General features: G+C 38.0%; 1 protein-coding gene across 5 annotated transcripts in view; it reads left to right on the top strand.

Moving 5' to 3' along the window:
• PCGF6 (polycomb group ring finger 6) overlaps positions 1–17,183 on the top strand; it is a 28,648-nt gene that overhangs the window by 2,745 nt on the left and 8,720 nt on the right. For 2 of the 5 annotated variants that reach the window (XM_044437917.1, XM_044437910.1), the window contains exons 3-8: positions 1,561–1,657; positions 2,185–2,240; positions 3,549–3,608; positions 4,851–4,959; positions 7,670–7,697; positions 9,991–10,089. In XM_044437917.1, the coding sequence (XP_044293852.1) occupies positions 1,561–1,657; positions 2,185–2,240; positions 3,549–3,608; positions 4,851–4,959; positions 7,670–7,697; positions 9,991–10,089 (449 nt within the window). Of the gene's footprint in view, positions 1–1,560; positions 1,658–2,184; positions 2,241–3,548; positions 3,609–4,850; positions 4,960–7,669; positions 7,698–9,990; positions 10,090–10,441; positions 10,502–16,496; positions 16,584–17,183 lie in introns of those variants that run through there. The other 3 variants (XM_044437922.1, XM_044437904.1, XM_044437932.1) reach the window with 3 other exon arrangements.

Here is a 17,183-nt window from a genome sequence, read left to right as displayed (position 1 = left end):
TATCCTCACAACAACCCTGTGAGGTAGATTGGGCTGAGAGTCTGTGACTGCCCAAAGGCATCCAGAGCACTCCATGAGTGGGTGGGAACTAGAACACAGATCTTCCAAGTCCTAGTCCTACACTACACCTCAGTGGCTCCCTGTGTATGTATTTCTTTAAAATTTCTTGACCTGCAGTTCATGTTCAGCCTTCTATATAGCACTCAATACATTTTTTCTGCTTAAATAATCATCCTGCTTCCAGCTTTGCTGCTTTGTTTCCAGTCTGCAGTAGGGGTTGGCCATATGGAAATCCAGGGTTGGAGTATGTTCTGCAACTCCATATCCCTCTAGGAAGTGGTGAATGCTGGAGCCTGAACTGCCATAGGCTTCACACAGCCAGTGAAGAAAATGCAAAGCAGCCCCTTGCCACATCAAGCTATTTGTTTATAACTTCTTACTGGCTACTTTGTGATTTCATGAAAAGGTCTTCACCAGGTGCCTGATCCCTTAAACAAAAAACAAAACTGGAAATGTCAGGGATTGGTCTTGAAACTTCCTGCATACAAAGCTTGTACCCTACATTGCATTGCAGCTGTTAAATCTGATGGATGTCACTCAACAGCTTGTGTCAAGTATAGTTGTGATACCTATCTCCTCCCTTTTCACTTTTGGATTATAAAAGACCTCCAATTTGGCAAGGAAGAAATTAGGAGGATAAAGCCCGGCAACAGGCAACCTATGTAGAAGTAATTGGGATATTAAACTAGTATAAAGGGCAACAGTGAAGGTTGGAACAACTTAGAACAGTCCTGTGGTCCCTAGACATTGCTGAGTGGGGAGGGACTGTAGATGATATTCCCAACTATGAGGCTAAAGATGTGTTCCAACTGCAGTGCTAGGAATTGACGTCTTCCCCCACCCCCTTATGGCTTGTGCAGAAAGAATTGTGCCAACTGCTATCTGATATTAGGAATCTTGAAGAAAGCATCGGGATGGGATGAGACTCAAGCAGCCAGGATACAAAGTATCTGATGCCCTTCCAGAATTCTTCCTTCCCCCTCTGAAATATCTCAGCTGGATTGCCAAAAATGGTTGTCTGTAGTAAAAGAGCAGAAGAGCTGAGAAGATTGCTCCTCCTCTGCATTGGACACCTATAAGCCTCTGAGTCCAGAGGCATAACAGGCATCTCCAGAAGAATGCACCCTTAATGAGAAATGGGATTTGGTCAGGGAAGATGGGCAACCCCAAAGCAACACTAGAAGGTAATAGAATTAGGTCTAATCAAATTATAATATTTTATGGAACTGCAATGTGGTGCTTCTGGATTGAAACATGAAATTGAAATTAAGTAGTGCATATCCTTCTACAAGGTTTATTCTTAAGTCCCTTATTTGGCTAAGTCATGTTAAATATTTTGCATAGAACAGCACACTAGAAATCTGTATAAACAAAATGGTCACTTTTTAACTTTTTTTTTGTAATTGCTCTAAATTCTAGTCTACACTTATTACATGTTTTACATAGTTGCTAATTGTATGCTATTTTATTAAATATGTAACTAGAAATTTATTTTTACAGTCTGTAAAAGCTGCATAGTAAGACACTTTTACTACAGCAACAGATGTCCTAAGTGCAACATTGTAGTACATCAGACACAACCCCTTTATAATATAAGGTAATGATTTTAATTATGGTTATCTAATTATATTGTACTTGTGCGTAAAGAAACTGGGTTTATGATAACATGTATACTTTTACTTTGGACTTTACTGGTTGATTAAATATTGGAACAAACAGAATGTTTCAAACTGGCTAAACATGAATGTTTAGGGGGAAATGTTTTGCTATAATAGCAACACACACAAAGCTATTAATTTCTTTTATTGTTAAAAGAAATCCAGAAGAGGATTTGCTGCCTAGAACATATTCCATGTTATGGCTGTCTTTTCTTTCTGGTGCACCAGTGTAATTTTTCAGAAATGCTAGTAACTAGCTGGCTACAACCTCAGTGCTATCTCAAAAGCTTTTGGTTCTCCCAGTAAGGATAAACAGATTTCCTGCTAGTCTATGATTTTACTTGGAAATTGACCACTTATGTCTAGTTCCTCTTAATTTATGGTTCTCCTTCACTAAGTCACTGCAAAAACATGTGGTCTACATTCAAGAACCAATCTAATTACTCTTTTTATTCTGCTCCTCTAGGCTGGATCGACAGTTGCAAGACATAGTGTATAAAATAGTTATCAACTTGGAGGAAAGTAAGTGGTCTATTTTGAACCTGTACTTATTGATAAAAACTAAAGATAGGCTTAACTGAGATGACATTAGCAATAATGTAGGGTAATTGTATTGAGTGATACTTCTGTGGCACCTTGTTTCAATTTTTTTAGCTTAGAGCTGTTTCTGTTTTCTTTGTATGGGCTGTAGAAGTACAAAACCAATCATGTGGTCTGGAATAAAACAATATGCAATGTTCAACTTCACTTTATAAAGTGTTTTGATATTATAGTTATAGAGGAAAAAATGAAATCCTGTGGGCAGTAGTTGGAGAAGGCAAAGGGTTCAGAGCATATTGCAATTAATTAATTAATTAATTAATTTCTGTACGGCCCAATAGCGGAAGCTCTCTGGCTTCCTTGGCCTACATAGCCCTTTGTCCATCTGTCAGTCCCTCCTTCTCACTCCCCTTTTCTAGCACTACCACACCACCCATTCTAATTTAGCAACTCCTGTTTCAAAAGCTATGGTAGCCTGCATTTCTGTAACTTTCCCCTTTACTTTTGATTCTCCAGGTCCTTGCCAAAATATTCCAAATGCTGTAAAAATAATTACTTCCAGAATTAACTATGAAAAAGTCAGACATACATACTTTTGTATAATTTATTTGAATTATAAGGGTGGGTTTCTTTAGTGTAAAATACTCATATCTCTTGTTAAGGTAATTCTGATCAATTCAGAATTTTATATAATTATAATTTTATATTATCTTAATAATCTTAATGTTTTTGGTATCAACTTCTAATTGAATTAGTATATATTGTTTGTGAACTACAGTGCTAGCAGTTTGATTACTGCACTCAAAGCCACTGGAATCAAAGCCACTGAATGTAAGATTGCCAAATAGTATTTTTTAAAACTTAGACTGTGCAATACTAAACTGTTTTTAAAGCAGGAAAAAAGAAGAGCACAGACCACAAATAGTCAAACAATGTGGGAGTGGGGAAAGAAAAAGCAAAACTTCAAAACCATGTTAAAATGTAATCTTGAGATGTGCTAAACAGAAGTATTGAAACAAGCTGTACATCTTTACCCTTGAAGAAAAGTTATACTGATATACATTGAACCTTTCATATATTTTAGTGACATTTCCTATATATCTTAATACTGCTAACATTTTGAGGCTATATAGTCTTATAAATGTATGAAAAACAAAACTACATAATACAGATGGTTGGTTTTGTCAATGTATGTTCCAATTCTAGCTCACTAGACCCACAAAATATCTAGAATTTGTATTTTCTCTCTGTGCTGGGCAATACCAAACATTTTTAATATTGTATTTTCAGGAGAGAAAAAGCAAATGCATGATTTTTACAGAGAGAGAGGTCTAGAAATACCTAAGCCTGGTAAGTTTATAAATACTGTAGAAGAGCATTACATTAATGCTTTAAAAAATACATGCTAGAATCATCGTGCTACTTTTTACCAGTGGATCATAAAGGCTCACATTCCGCCTACAGTCTGTAGCCAGCCTTCTGCCAGGGGAAATTCACAGAAGGGCACAATCTTAATGGGTTCCCTGTTGGACATAGTAATTGTGGTAGTTCGAAGTATGACAGGTTGAGGGCACAATTCGATGCAAGACTATGCTTCCATTGGATTGAACTCTTGAGAGATTTGTAATTGTTCAATCACTGTAATTGAAGCTGAGTAAGCCCTTAAAATTAGTTTCCTAGGATGAAAATGATGGTACTTCTCCTAGTCAGATGTACTGTTATTTTAATTAGTTTACAAATTCTTTTGTTAAGAGACTACTGAAGTATGGGGTACCTTAAGAGAATTGTGTTGTTCTCATCACAAATTTGGCAGTATTTTTTCTAACATAATTGTTAGGAGCGATTTTGTTCATTTTTATGAATAATGAATTTTTATGAATATGCTAGTATTAAGCATAAAAGTGTGGTTAAGAGAAGAGACCAGTAAATCAGACCTGTAGAGAAGTTATGGCCACTTTTCTGTTAGTTGCTGTCATAGTAAGTTTGGAATATTTATATCTTCTTGCTCATTTCTGCATCTGTATGGCAACATCTAAGGCATGCCCATTATAGCTGGGGTGAAACAGTGACTGACATGGCAAGCCACTGTAGATAACTAGTCTTGACAGATTGTTGTTTTACGCGAAACCGGAATATTCCTTGGGTAGCTTTTTACCCACTACAAGCCCCCCTAACAACTCATGTTTTATGTTATAGAGCTGGTTGTACCCATGTTGGGTTGTTGTATAATCCAGACCCAGGCAACCTATCCCATCGTGAGTTGTGGGGAAGCAGCAGGTGAGCAGCACGGCAAGGGCTTACCCAGGCCTCTGCTAGTGATGCTCATTCCACAGTGCTCAAATGGCACTTTGGGGCAACTGGCACTGGGTCATTCTCCTCTGCTCCACTCAGGACACAGAATGCTTTAATGTGATTAATATCACAGAATGGCCCTTATCAGTTAATAATACCATAAAAGTTCTCCTAAAAATGATACAGTAATTACCAAATTACTATATGAGTCTATGTAGCTTGTCATTTTATGTTGTATTCTATTGCAGGTTGCAGATACAGTAATTACTTTCTAGTTTTGTTTATCTTTCTATATCTTAGCTGTGCCACAGCCAATTGCTGCAGGCAGGGGAAGGCCCCGCAAAGTTGTGGGTTCAGTGTTCCGTATCCCTCCAGAACTTGACATGTCACTGCTCTTAGAGTTTATTGGGTGAGTTGAAACAGACTGTCAATAAATTGATTCTTAACTTATATACAGTAGCTTTAGACATGAATATAAAGGAATGTTAGTGGTAGGGGGTTGCATTTTCATGGTATTGAGTTGCATCATTAACCTTTTAGTTTAAGTCATTATATGCCCTAATGTCCAAAATCTCATTAATTTCAAAGTAAAATTCATACTAATTTTTAAAGTTTTTTTAATCACTAGATGGCAGTATCTACAACTATTGAGGTGAAATTATTACAGAATGTAAAATACTTTTCTGTATGTATCATAGCTGGTAACTTTCATAGAGTCTTACTGATTCTGTGTTTTTCAATGAACCTTGGACTAATTAGAACTCCATTCAAATTGTTCTCCTTTATGATTATGTATGAGTTCAGTATCGTATGAGGAAATGGTTTGATTTATAAAACCAGTCACCTCATTGACATCTAGTCAAGTTACAGGGTATTTTAATGAATTATTAACTGAAGAGTTACATAGTTCCCTTCTATGAGATTTCACAGAAGAGGTTATAAAATAAAATTATTTTTAATGTTAGTCAGATTAGTTTTCCCTATTAACTTTTCTTTAATTCATAGGAAAGTTTCTCTTAAATGAAAAATGCAAGATCCATGTGGTCGTACAAAATGTACCAGTCACTTCATTATCTGAATAAATGTGATATGTAAATAGGTTTTTATTTATAGGGGGAGCAATCCTATAGTCCCTAGACAGCATCTGGGGAACCAGAAGATAATTCAGATTCCCAGAACCTAGTTCAGAGAGAGAATTTCAACCTTAGAGCTGGGAATCTGCCCTCTTATTTGCCTGCCTTGCAGCTGACTTATAAAGAATCATGTCAGTTACCTCTCAGAGCTCAGTAACTTAACCTTGGGGAAGGTGTAAAATTGATGTTCCAGTGGGCTAGGAGGATAAAAAACTTGGAGTTGCCTGAGCTTCCACTTCCCTCTCCAAAGCACTGCAGCCAGAGAAACAAGACTTGCCATGTCGCTAATATGCAAAGTGGAACACAGAGGGATTGGAGATGGCTTCTGCCCATCCTCCCCCTCTACATTGCATGATGGTAAGCTTTCAGATTCAGGTCCTGTTGGGCATCAAGGGTGCAATCAATAGGATTGCTCCTTTATTGATACAGCACTTACAATATTTATACCAGACTGATATATAAGTACCTTAATTTATATTCAACATATTGTGTGTGGGGGGTTTTTGTTTTTGTTTATTTTTACAAAAACAGACATGCGTAAAGCTTTTTATTATCTCTTGTAACCTTGGTAATAACTGCATGCCTAAGGAACTATTTGTTTGCCTTTTCTAAAAGTTATTCACAATTCATTTCTAATGTTTCTGTAAAAGTTGTCAATGGAAGTAGGAATACCATTCAGATGAAATCTTACAATGATTAAATCCTTCCTGTGACAACCTAAGGAGGTCAAAGACCTCAATCCTGGAGTGGAATAAATAGTGTGTTCCATCTTAGCTAGAACATTTTTCCCATAGCACTCCTGTTAATCTTTTAGACATGCATGCAGATAAAGCACTAGGCCAAAGGCATTTGAAAGATAAAATCCTTGTCTTCAAGTACACTTACGTCCCTGTAGCTGGGGAAAAAACAGACAGTCTCCTGAAATGCACTTTGACAACTGACTGTATTATGATTGCTCTGCTCAGCTCTCAATCTTGCATGCTGTGTGCATTTTAGAGACTTGAATATCCAAATATAGCAGTTTGGTGCTGCACATCTTTACATGACATGCCTCCTTTAAAGTGAGACTGTTTCCCCTAGTATGGAGGGTTGCAATCCAAAGCTTCTGCATTCAGTTTATCTTACCATTGTAATTATGCTGTTTGTTCCTGTGGTAGTACAAAGAACTGTTTAATTGACAGCTGTTTAAATACCTATTTGTATTTTAAATAAATTGGCTTGGTTCAAACCAAATTGAAATAGTACTTTAAGATTTTGGCTAGTTCTGGTCCTGGTAACAATAGCTTTTAGGTTGAGATGAAATGGAGGACTGTGGTCAATTAAGAATTTTTTGGAGTAATCAGTGTGCCAAGAAGGAAGGAGTGAAAGAGTGGAGCAAGTGGTCACTAAATTTATTCATGTCCAAATTGGACCATTTGTCCTTTTTGAGACCATTTTCCAAATTACACCTGGAATATTTAGTGAAATGGTCTCAAAGCTTGAGAAATGGTGACAGTAGTGTGCTAATGATACTAAGCTCTGATATTTGCCTTCAACAGGGTAGCAGTTTTACTGTGAAGCAGTATCTAAATGATGTAGCAAGTTGATAAGGATTAATAAAATTAGATTGAATCTGGATGGATGAAGAGGGTGTCAGTTAATGACCTGCCTGATTTATATAATTGCCTGATTAACTAGTTAGTTTTTCTCCTACTGTTTTCTGGAACGAAGACTATATAGAAGCTGCAATGTTGTGAATTGATACACTTACCTGTATCAGGAGCAGATAAAATGCTTTATCAGAAGCTGAGAGCATATAGCATGAAACTATACTGGCTTCCCTGTTAGATTTTAAGAACAGGTATTGCTGAACATATAAGTAAATATATGTCAGCATGCGTGCGCACACACAGAGGAAATCTATAATAGCAGTGTAGTCATCTAGCAATTTGAACATGCAAATATACACTTAGATGTATTGATTATGCTGATTCCTTTTTCTTTCAGAGCTAATGATCTGTCTGGAAACTTTAAGGTACAAATGTTACTAAAATTTGCCTTCCTGAACTTCATTCTAATAACATATCTAAAATTAAAACTAAATGTGTTATATTTTACTTTGAACAACAGGAAATAAATTATTATGAGAATCTTTAATGCCGAGCAACTAAACCGACTTTCCTTTATGCACTGAAAGCTCATAAATTAAACTAGGCTCTGAAAGCTCATCATTAAACGTGATTATTCTGAAGGAAAGAAGTAAGTCCAAAATTAAACATTTGGTACAAGTATATCTGAAAGCCATCAAGCTTGGAACCACAGCTGCTGAGAGATAGAAGTAACTGGTAGAGCATTCCCAAACAGAGTGGGGGGAATGCCAAGTAGCTGCATTGGTTTAATTTGCCTTAGGAATGGAAGTATAGTAAATCTATTAAGGCTAAATGACTGTAGCTATTACTCCCTGTGGAATAGGTCTATATATTATGCAAGCTTGGGGGAGGGGGCACATGGAACTTAATGCCAGCCCTGTCTGTGGCTTGCTTGAGAGGTTCTTTGTTTACAGTATAAACATTTGGAACCCCAATAGCAGCATCACATCTTGCTGCCACATACATGTTTTTATTTAATGTGATTATTTTGTTAGGAAACATTAAATGACTTGTTTTCAAGATAAAACCACTCTTATTATGAACAACTAGCTTGGATACCCTTCTAGCCCAGTAGAGCTTTGGACCAGGACTGAGGAGGAGAGAACCAGATTTAAAGACCTATTCCCCCATGACGCCATTAGAGAACCAGACGTTTTCACAGTGGTGTTGTGAAGATAAAAAGTGGGGAGTGTTGAGGGTAAATGAGTGTGAGAGAAATGGAATAAGAATTAACACAGAGCTTCTGGGCCGTTAATACTTGCAAGGCATGTTTTTAAACATCAGCAAGAGAAGCTGAACCCATTACTGCTTCTTTCCATGCTTGGGAAGATATGGCAAGCATCATGTTTCTAGATTCTTCATATCATGCAGCTTGTAAAAAGGACAAGTGCCCTCCAAAAAGAAAATGTTTCCTAGAATCCTAGGAAATGGTAGGAATGGAAGCTGCTTTTATTGCTATGTGATTGAGCTCTGGAGCACATAAAGACATGGCAATGCATATAATTCCTTTGAGCATGAATGGAGTGTTTCCCATCATCATTAAGCATGCATAACTAATCCCCTAATACATCAGGGACTAGGAAGTAAGGTTTCCAGAACACAGCTCAAGGGTTTACATTCCAGTGCTTCTTACTTTAGGCATTAAGCACGTTTAACAGGCAGCAGAGAAAAAATATGCTGTGGGGGAAGGGAGAGAAAAGACTAAAGAATGTGAAACAAGGTTTGTAGGGTGAGGAAGACAGCAGAAGGACCAAGGTCAGTTCTAGGAAGGAGGGCATAGTGTCCCTGCAAACACCAAGCCCTTTGAAAATTTCCCAGATGAGGTAGAAAGAAAGGAGGTCCTGATGTTTCTTATGGAGGCACAAGAAGTAGCAAAGTATCATGGAGGAACCAAGAGAGAAATGGGAAGGTGACCAGAAAACCCAAAACAAAACACTGATTGGTGCAGATCTGTTGGTTTCTTTTCTAAAGAAAGCCCTGCCAACAATAAATTATCCTGTGCCACTTACAGAAAGCTAACTAAGAGGGTATTTTAGGCCATTTCAGCAGTTCAGCAAAGCAGGCAATTATTTTTCCCTTCAAGAAACAAAATTGCTGGGGAACTAATGCTACAAGAATTAGTGATTCCCCTTACCCCCAAGCCAGGTAAGTAAGAAGAACAGGTGTGCTAAAAACAGGTGTGTGAAGAACGACTGTCATCTATTCCTCAAGTGCATATATCTCACACTCTTTATTGTGTTAAATTTTAGATTATAAGCTCCTCAGAGTGGATTCTTGTCCTCTTGTACTGTGCAAACCATCATGCACACATATGGTGTTATAGAAACTGCCATTTATGGTGCTGTAGAAACAGCAACCATCTTTGAAGAAATATTCTCACTGCCAAAATTTCCAAATGTGATGGTATACACTAAATGATACCATGAGGAAGAACAGCCATCTTGTGCATTGTAATGCAATCCATTAATGAATTAAGCTAGTGATCTCTAAAGACAGTAAGATTTAAAGTATATATATAAACTTGGGACTCATTTGATCTTCACTGGCTATCCATTTCATAAATGTCCATCATGAACTAACTGTAGGATTAGAGTTCTGATAAAAAAAACTTTGATTAGAATTTCTGCCTCCATTAGTAAGTACTCTGACAGTATAAAATGTTCTGTCTACTAATCACAGCCACTGGAAAAGAAGTTTGTACGTGTTTCAGGGGAGGCAACAATTGGACACGTGGAAAAATTCCTTCGAAGAAAGATGGATCTTGATCCTGGCTGTCAGGTATGTTATTATAGTTGTTCACACCACGTAGTGAGCTTTGTTAGCCCTATCACCTCTCACCCACATTATGTGTCTCAAAAATCCACTTGATAGTTGCAATCAGGTGAATGAGATTTTTATAATTCTTCATGTGATTCATGTGTTTTTCAAAAAAGCATTATGTAACTTGGAAAAGGCCAAGGTTTATTGCAGCAAAGACTTATGTAATGCAGTAAGGCAGTGAGAAACAAGTTCAGAAAAATCTAAAACAAAAAAATAAAATGTGAAATGACAACACAGGCTGATCCAGTTATAAGAGCTTCAAAGAGGTGAGAGGAAAGGTGAAAATCTGGTTCTGTTTCTCTTGCTGTAGGGTCAGGCCTTGTCTCATTTTCATCCATAACATCTCTGAGAAGAACAATTGAGTTTTTAGGTGAGTGGGTTCACAAAACTTCCTGAGGCTTACTTTCTATGCACACCGCTGCTGTTTTCATAATTTGCAGCTTTTCACCATTTAAAAATAAATGTCTGGGGTGATCTCAGCTGTTTAGGGAACATGCTTATGTAAAAATGCACATAGGCAATCATATTTAGCTACATCGCAACACTCAATTAGAACAAGGGCAGGAAGCATCGCCTTGTTTCCAAATATGCTGCTGGGCAACACCACATGGTTTACTAGATTTGGCTACATTATGTTGCCATGAAGTCAAATCCAGGAAAGTTGTCTTCCACATTAGCCAAACAGCTTGAGTCCTAGAAGTGGTGCAGAGGCCAAATAGATGGCTCCAGATGATCAATAGCCCACTTTAGGTGTTATTTATGAACACACAAATAGGATCTCAAATGAGTTAGTGCCACCTCTTACATTCTAATACATATCAGTTCTGTCCCCAGTGAATTTACAGTCCCTTTCAGAAGTATTCAATACGCACACCCCTTTGATTTTTCACATTTTCTTGTGTTAAAGTCTGGAACTGAAATGGATATAATTATCATTGTTACCACTTGATGTGTACAAGAAATACAAAACTGAATGAGCAAAATAATTTTAATGTGGCACAACAGTTAGAAAAACAAAACTAACCTGTCATACTACAAGAAATATTGATTCCTCTCCCCCCCCCCCCGCACCAAATCCCTAAACCAGGCAAGTAAGAAGAGTACTTGTGTTAAAAATGACTGAAGAATGGTTGACTGTCATCTTCAAACTCCCCATAAGGCCAGCTCTAGAACAAAGGGCATAGTGTCCCCACAAATCTTGAGATAAGATACTTTGTCCTCAACTCTGTCTGCAGATGCTTCTTGCTGTTCAGATTTAATCGTGAACTCTGATATGCAGAAAACCAGTGTGGTATAGTGTGTAGCCAGTGTGATATGTTCAGAGAGCCAGGGTGACAAAATGGTGCATGTGTTGGAAATGTGCAATACTCTTTGAGAGCATTTTGTGCCAGAATCTGGATTTGAACATTTGGATGTTGTATTCATTTCCCAAACGTGTTGCCTAGAAATAGGCCCCCAAACACCCCAGTTTAATTGCAGTTGGGAACAGGGGAGTTCTTTGGTAAGGAGTGCTTGCATCCATATATGCCCTCCCACCCCCTGAGATCGGTGGGGGAGGCCCTTCTCCGGGAGCCCTCTGTGAAGGATATTAGGAGGGTGACCACCCAGAGAAGGGCCTTCTCTGCAGTGCGCCCCACCTATGGAATGTGCCCCCCTGAGAGGTCCGCCTGGCGCCGTCGTTATTTGTTTTTCGGCACCAGGCCAAGACCTTTTTATTTAAAAGATATTTTAATTGTTAATTGTTGTTTTTATTTACTGGTTTTATGCTATTGCCGAGATGCTCTGGATTTTTAATGTTTATTCTATGTTTGTTTAGTTTGTTTTGTAAGCTGCCCCGAGGCTTTCTGCGACGGGGGCGGCATAAAAATGCTATAATGAATTAATGAATTAATAAGGCAAGGCAGTAGAGAGCCTTGATGTACTCTTTTCCTGTAAGTTGGCAGTATGGTTATTACTATTGTCGATGCTTTATATTCCTGATTTCAGTATCTGTGGAAACGATTAGTTTTATGACTGCTGCAAGATTTGTAATTGCAGCCTGACTCTTAAATTTAGCAAAGGTTATTTGATTGGAACATTGTTTTCCCATTGGCCATAATTCCATTATGGAAATTGTTTGTCAACCAATTATGGTAAAATACATGTAGAATAACTTGTCAAATATATTGTTAATTTCCCTATATTCCTATATTCCTCTTCATTGTAAGTTTTATGACCCTGTCCCATATTTATTTTCTATTCTTTCACATATATCTGAGAATCTGCCTCAGAGTGTTTCAGCATAAGGGTAGTGTTAACACCATGGCCCATAAAACAGGACTGTATAATATCAAGGTGTTAGATGTGATATTCAGGTCACTGAGAGGACCATCTTCTGTTGCAGGAAGATCATATGTTAAGATCTTCCTCAGAGACCAGATTTTTTTGCCTTCAGAAAGCAGGGTCTTTTGTAAGGTTTGCCTGGTATCTAGTCAGATGAATTTTTCTTTGGTAAATCTTATAAGTTACCCCAAAAGGTTTCTGACTGAAGAGTAGGTATTTGTAATTAATACATTTAGGGAAATGCTTTCTCACCTCACTCACTTTTCACCCAGAAAATAGCTTACCAATTTCAAATAAAATCAGACTTGGAGTTGCTCTCAGGACCTTATAATACTGTTAATATATGAAAATATCCCATTAAATTAAATATAATTGCATTATGTTTACTATTAGCACATTTAAAAGTAGTATTTGGCTTGTCCTTTGCAGTGAGAATTTGTGGGAGAAGGGATTGGCAAGTATAACGGAATTAGTTGTTTCAGTACTTTAGATGTACTAGTATAGTAGTTTTTAGTTCCTTTGTCAGCTACATATTTCTGAAATGAGGATAGGGCTGGGGAGAATGAAGCTTGTGTTGGATATATCAGCTGCTCTCAGTGTAAGCATGATTAGGCCAAATATAATATTTGATATCTAGTAAAGGCACAATGACAGCAGTTTATAAACAAAGGAAGAGTTTTCCACTATCTGAAGAAGGATTATACACTGAGGGTCTCATTTCCTCCAACCCCTAGGTAATATTCACAATTTGTCCTCATTTGATTTTTTTTAACCTAGTGTACCACTTACAATTGATCTCTGGCTTTTTCTAACATAAAGCCTGTGGTTCTTTTTTCTTATGCACTTCTTTTCCATACTGACTTGGGAACATGTATGTTTCACAAGAAGCAGGCGAGAATTGCAGCCAGCTTTTACGTTTTCAGATTATTATTTTTTGCACCTCTTACGTAGCATATTCATTTTTTTCCTTCTGTTGGAAGTTGTCATTCCAACTTTTTAAATGCTTTTCTGACATTCAGGCTAAAAACCTGTACATGCTTATGTGTAGGAAAAAATGCATAGGGCTGGATTGTTGTGAAATCAGGGAAGTAACTTTTGCAAGCAGTCAGACATGTCATGTAGTTAACACAGTTTATTGGAAAGGTGCTTTTTTCTGTCATAAGAGGATTTAGTATTTTCGGTAAGAACCATTCACAGCAGTACCATGACATTCCTATTTCTACAAAAGGTCAAAATAATTATATTTATGCTAGCTTTCAACATGGATTTGTTCCACTATTTTTAGTCTAAGGTAGATATATAGTACAGTTTGATGATGATGTTCCAATCTGTGCCCTTATATGAATAATATTTTCCCTTATGCTATAGAAATTAATAGATATGCTAACTAATGCTACGGGTTCTCCTAAAAACTTCTACAAGGAACATATTCCATTTCTTTTGTTTTCTGTGTAATTATTTCCCCTAATGTTATGTAACCATTTTTCCTTAGTAGCTTTAGGACTACTCATTGAAGCGGCAGAATTAGGCATTTAGTATTCCAAGCACTTTGAGAAGGTAGACGGGAAACCAGCTTTGCAATAATTTATTTAAAGCTAACATTTTAGACATTTATTTAAATGTTTAATAAAGATATTAAATATTTAATATCTGAAGTCTATAACTGTAATTATGAGTTCAGTTCAGGATATTTGTAGGCAAATTTTCATATTTGAATTATATTAAGACAACCAAGAATTGCTGCTGCTTTTTATAGTAGTTTATTTATACTTTGCTTCTAGTATCAACAAGCTTGGTGTGCACTGAGGAGCTCCAGAGCAAGAGCAGAAAGGATATGCTGCTCTTGCCATGGGTCTCACTTGTCAATGCTCTGAACCCATGATAGGGTCAGTTAGTCAGGTTTGGAAGACATGTTAACCCATCATGGGTGAAACAGTCCCTAAAAAAAGCAGTGGGCTGTTGAGATGGTGTGGTGAGATGATGCCCATGCACAAGCCACCCAGGGGAAATTGGCGTGGGTTCACGTGGCCTGACAAACTATCATGGACAGCTAATGGGTTGTCAAGTCATGTAAGCCCACACTGTCTTTTACTGAACCTCTTTGTTCCAACTGGATGAATTACTTCAGCACTCTGTACCTAGAACTGAAGGCTTTTAAGCCTGAGTCTTCAGAGCCCTCCACTAAGCACAGCTGCAGGCCATCAATACCACCCAAGCACTTGTCCACTGTACACTATTATGTTCATACTTCTGTGGAGTCCTTATGCTTCCAGAAGGCACTTCTGCATCTAGCAACCAGTCAAACCTGAAATGTTAGGCATCTGTGCATCCTGGGGCTAAGTAACTAGTGTCTGTTTAAAGCTCTGAGATGAGTCTAGTTGTGTCTTAAGGGTAAGGGCTGACAACCATCTCCCTCAACCCAGATTCTTCCACAAGGTTTCTTGTGGAAGCGGTTTAGTATAGTCTGCATCCTGCTGTTCAGAATGAATGATTCCCCTTCATAGACTGACACTAGAAACAAGTCAAAGATTAGGGTAGGCTGTCTTCAAACTGAATTCTGAGAAAGCTTTTATGAAGGGTTTAGTAAGTAAATCATCAGTAAGGAGAAACCATCTGCCCCAAAAATTTATTTGTCTGCTGCTCCAGTTGTTCCCTGCAGGCCTGAAACCACTGAGGAGTTTTATCTCATTTATTTATTTGTTTGTTTGTTTGTTTGTTTGTAAATTTATAAGCCATCAAGTAGTTCACACAGATTCTTTAGGCAGTGTACAACAGTAAAATTATACCAGAGCAATTAAAAGCATCATTAAAATATAAAGAACAGATTAATAATAATTAATGATTTTGGTGGTTCGAATGTGTTTAGAATGGGCAGAAATGATGAGCTGTGCAGATAAAACTACTCAAGGAAGGCTTTTTCACAATCGCCCTCTTTTCTATGGAACTTTAGCCCTATATTAGGGTTAGGGCAGTGGTGGTGAACGTATGGCACGCTTGCCACGGCAAGCACATGAGCCTAGTTGCATCAGCATTGCCCCAACAGCCCAGCATCGGGTAACAGCGCACAAAGGGACCATGCGCATGCTCAGAAAGGAGTAGCAGCTCCAGGCGATGACGTCATGAGCTGCAACTCATTAGCTGCAACTCGTCCAAGCTTTTGCATGGCCGGTCAGTCCGCTGCCAAGGAGAGAGGGAGAGAGAGAGAGAGAGATTTATTTGCTTGGACTGGCTCTGAGGGGGTTTTTTCCCCTAAACTAAACCCGCAGTTATCAGGTTTTATTGCAGTGTTGGCACTTTGCGATAAATAAGTGTGTTTTGGGTTGCAGTTTGGGCACTCAGTCTCTAAAAGGTTCACTATCACTGCTCTAGAGCCCACGCATTATTTAATTAAAAATAAGTTTCAACCAGAACAGCTGCACATGGCAACAGACTTAACCACATGTTCTGAAAGGATATTTGTGATAAACATGGAGTTTTCAAGGCATTTGTTTGCCCATACATTGACAGGTATAAATTGATGTTAATATTTTAATGAAGTACAGCACTGCAAATATACAAGACAATATTTATAATCAGAATTAAAAAGCCATGTAAAAGAGCTGCTCAAGGAGAGTTCATTGACAAGAAAAATGGGGGAAATTTCATTTTTGTGTGTGTGGTGGTGGGGGAGGTCTTCAAATTAACTCTTTTTGTTCAAGAGAACCTTGCTGTGTTTATTACTGCTTGCTGCTGAACAGCTACTGTAGGCAATCACTCCTTGACAACTGCACATAGATTTCCATTTGAAAGTCTGTCTCCAGATCCTCAGATTTCTTTTTGAAGTCAAAGGACTTTAAGAAGTAGCTTTGAGGTCCTGGAGAATAAAGAAGTTATAATAATTAATAATAAGAAATAATTAATGGGAAATAATTAATTCTGGAAAGAAAACTGGGTATGGGAGATCAATTGTGTTCATAGAATATGAACACACATGGCTACTCAATGAGAATTTGATAAGTACAGAAAGGATGAACTTCTGATTTCTTCTAACATACTATTTTTAGGTAGATATAATTTGTGGTGATCACCTGCTGGAACATTATCAGACTTTAAGGGAAATCCGAAGAGCCCTAGGAGAGAGTGCAGTGCAGGTAAGTTAGTGCCAAAGCTATGAGAGAAGGTGGGGCTTTTAACAGGAATGCTTTTATTTGAAAAGGCCTAGTACAATAAACAGAGAGAGCTACCAGTCTTTTAAGCCCACAGGCATACTGGACACTCCGAAAATATTGTAGGCGGCACCACAAAATGGCTGCTATGTGAGCATGCCTAGTAATAAAGGAAAGGCAGTTTTCCCCAGCAGTTGAGTACAAGGCAATGACTGGGGGTGATTTGCAAGAACCTAACTGTGTATTCAATTACATGCACTATTGGAAGGACAACCTCTGATCTGTTGACTTCATCTGATTTGTGGAGGTGTGCTGTCTGAGTCTCTTTTTTGTGCCAAGAGGGGCACAGAGAAAAGGGGGGAAATGAATGGTGTGGGGCAGATGATATCACTGAGGTGGCGGAGGTTAGGCAGGGGGCCTATTCCTTGACATCATCTCTCTCACTAGATCGATTTAGAAAGAAATGGCAGCTTCTGATGAACAACAAAATCCCATTTCCCAGAATGAATGTGAAGAGGCGAGATGATAATGTTCAAAAACAAATCAAGAACCTAGGAACAAGACAGAGATTGGGTCTGAGCTTCA

This window comes from Varanus komodoensis, unplaced genomic scaffold (genome assembly GCF_004798865.1).
Source record: "Varanus komodoensis strain SLA01 unplaced genomic scaffold, ASM479886v1 scaffold1, whole genome shotgun sequence".
NCBI classification, from domain to species: Eukaryota; Metazoa; Chordata; class Lepidosauria; order Squamata; family Varanidae; genus Varanus; species Varanus komodoensis.
This window is presented reverse-complemented; position numbering and strand designations above follow the sequence as displayed.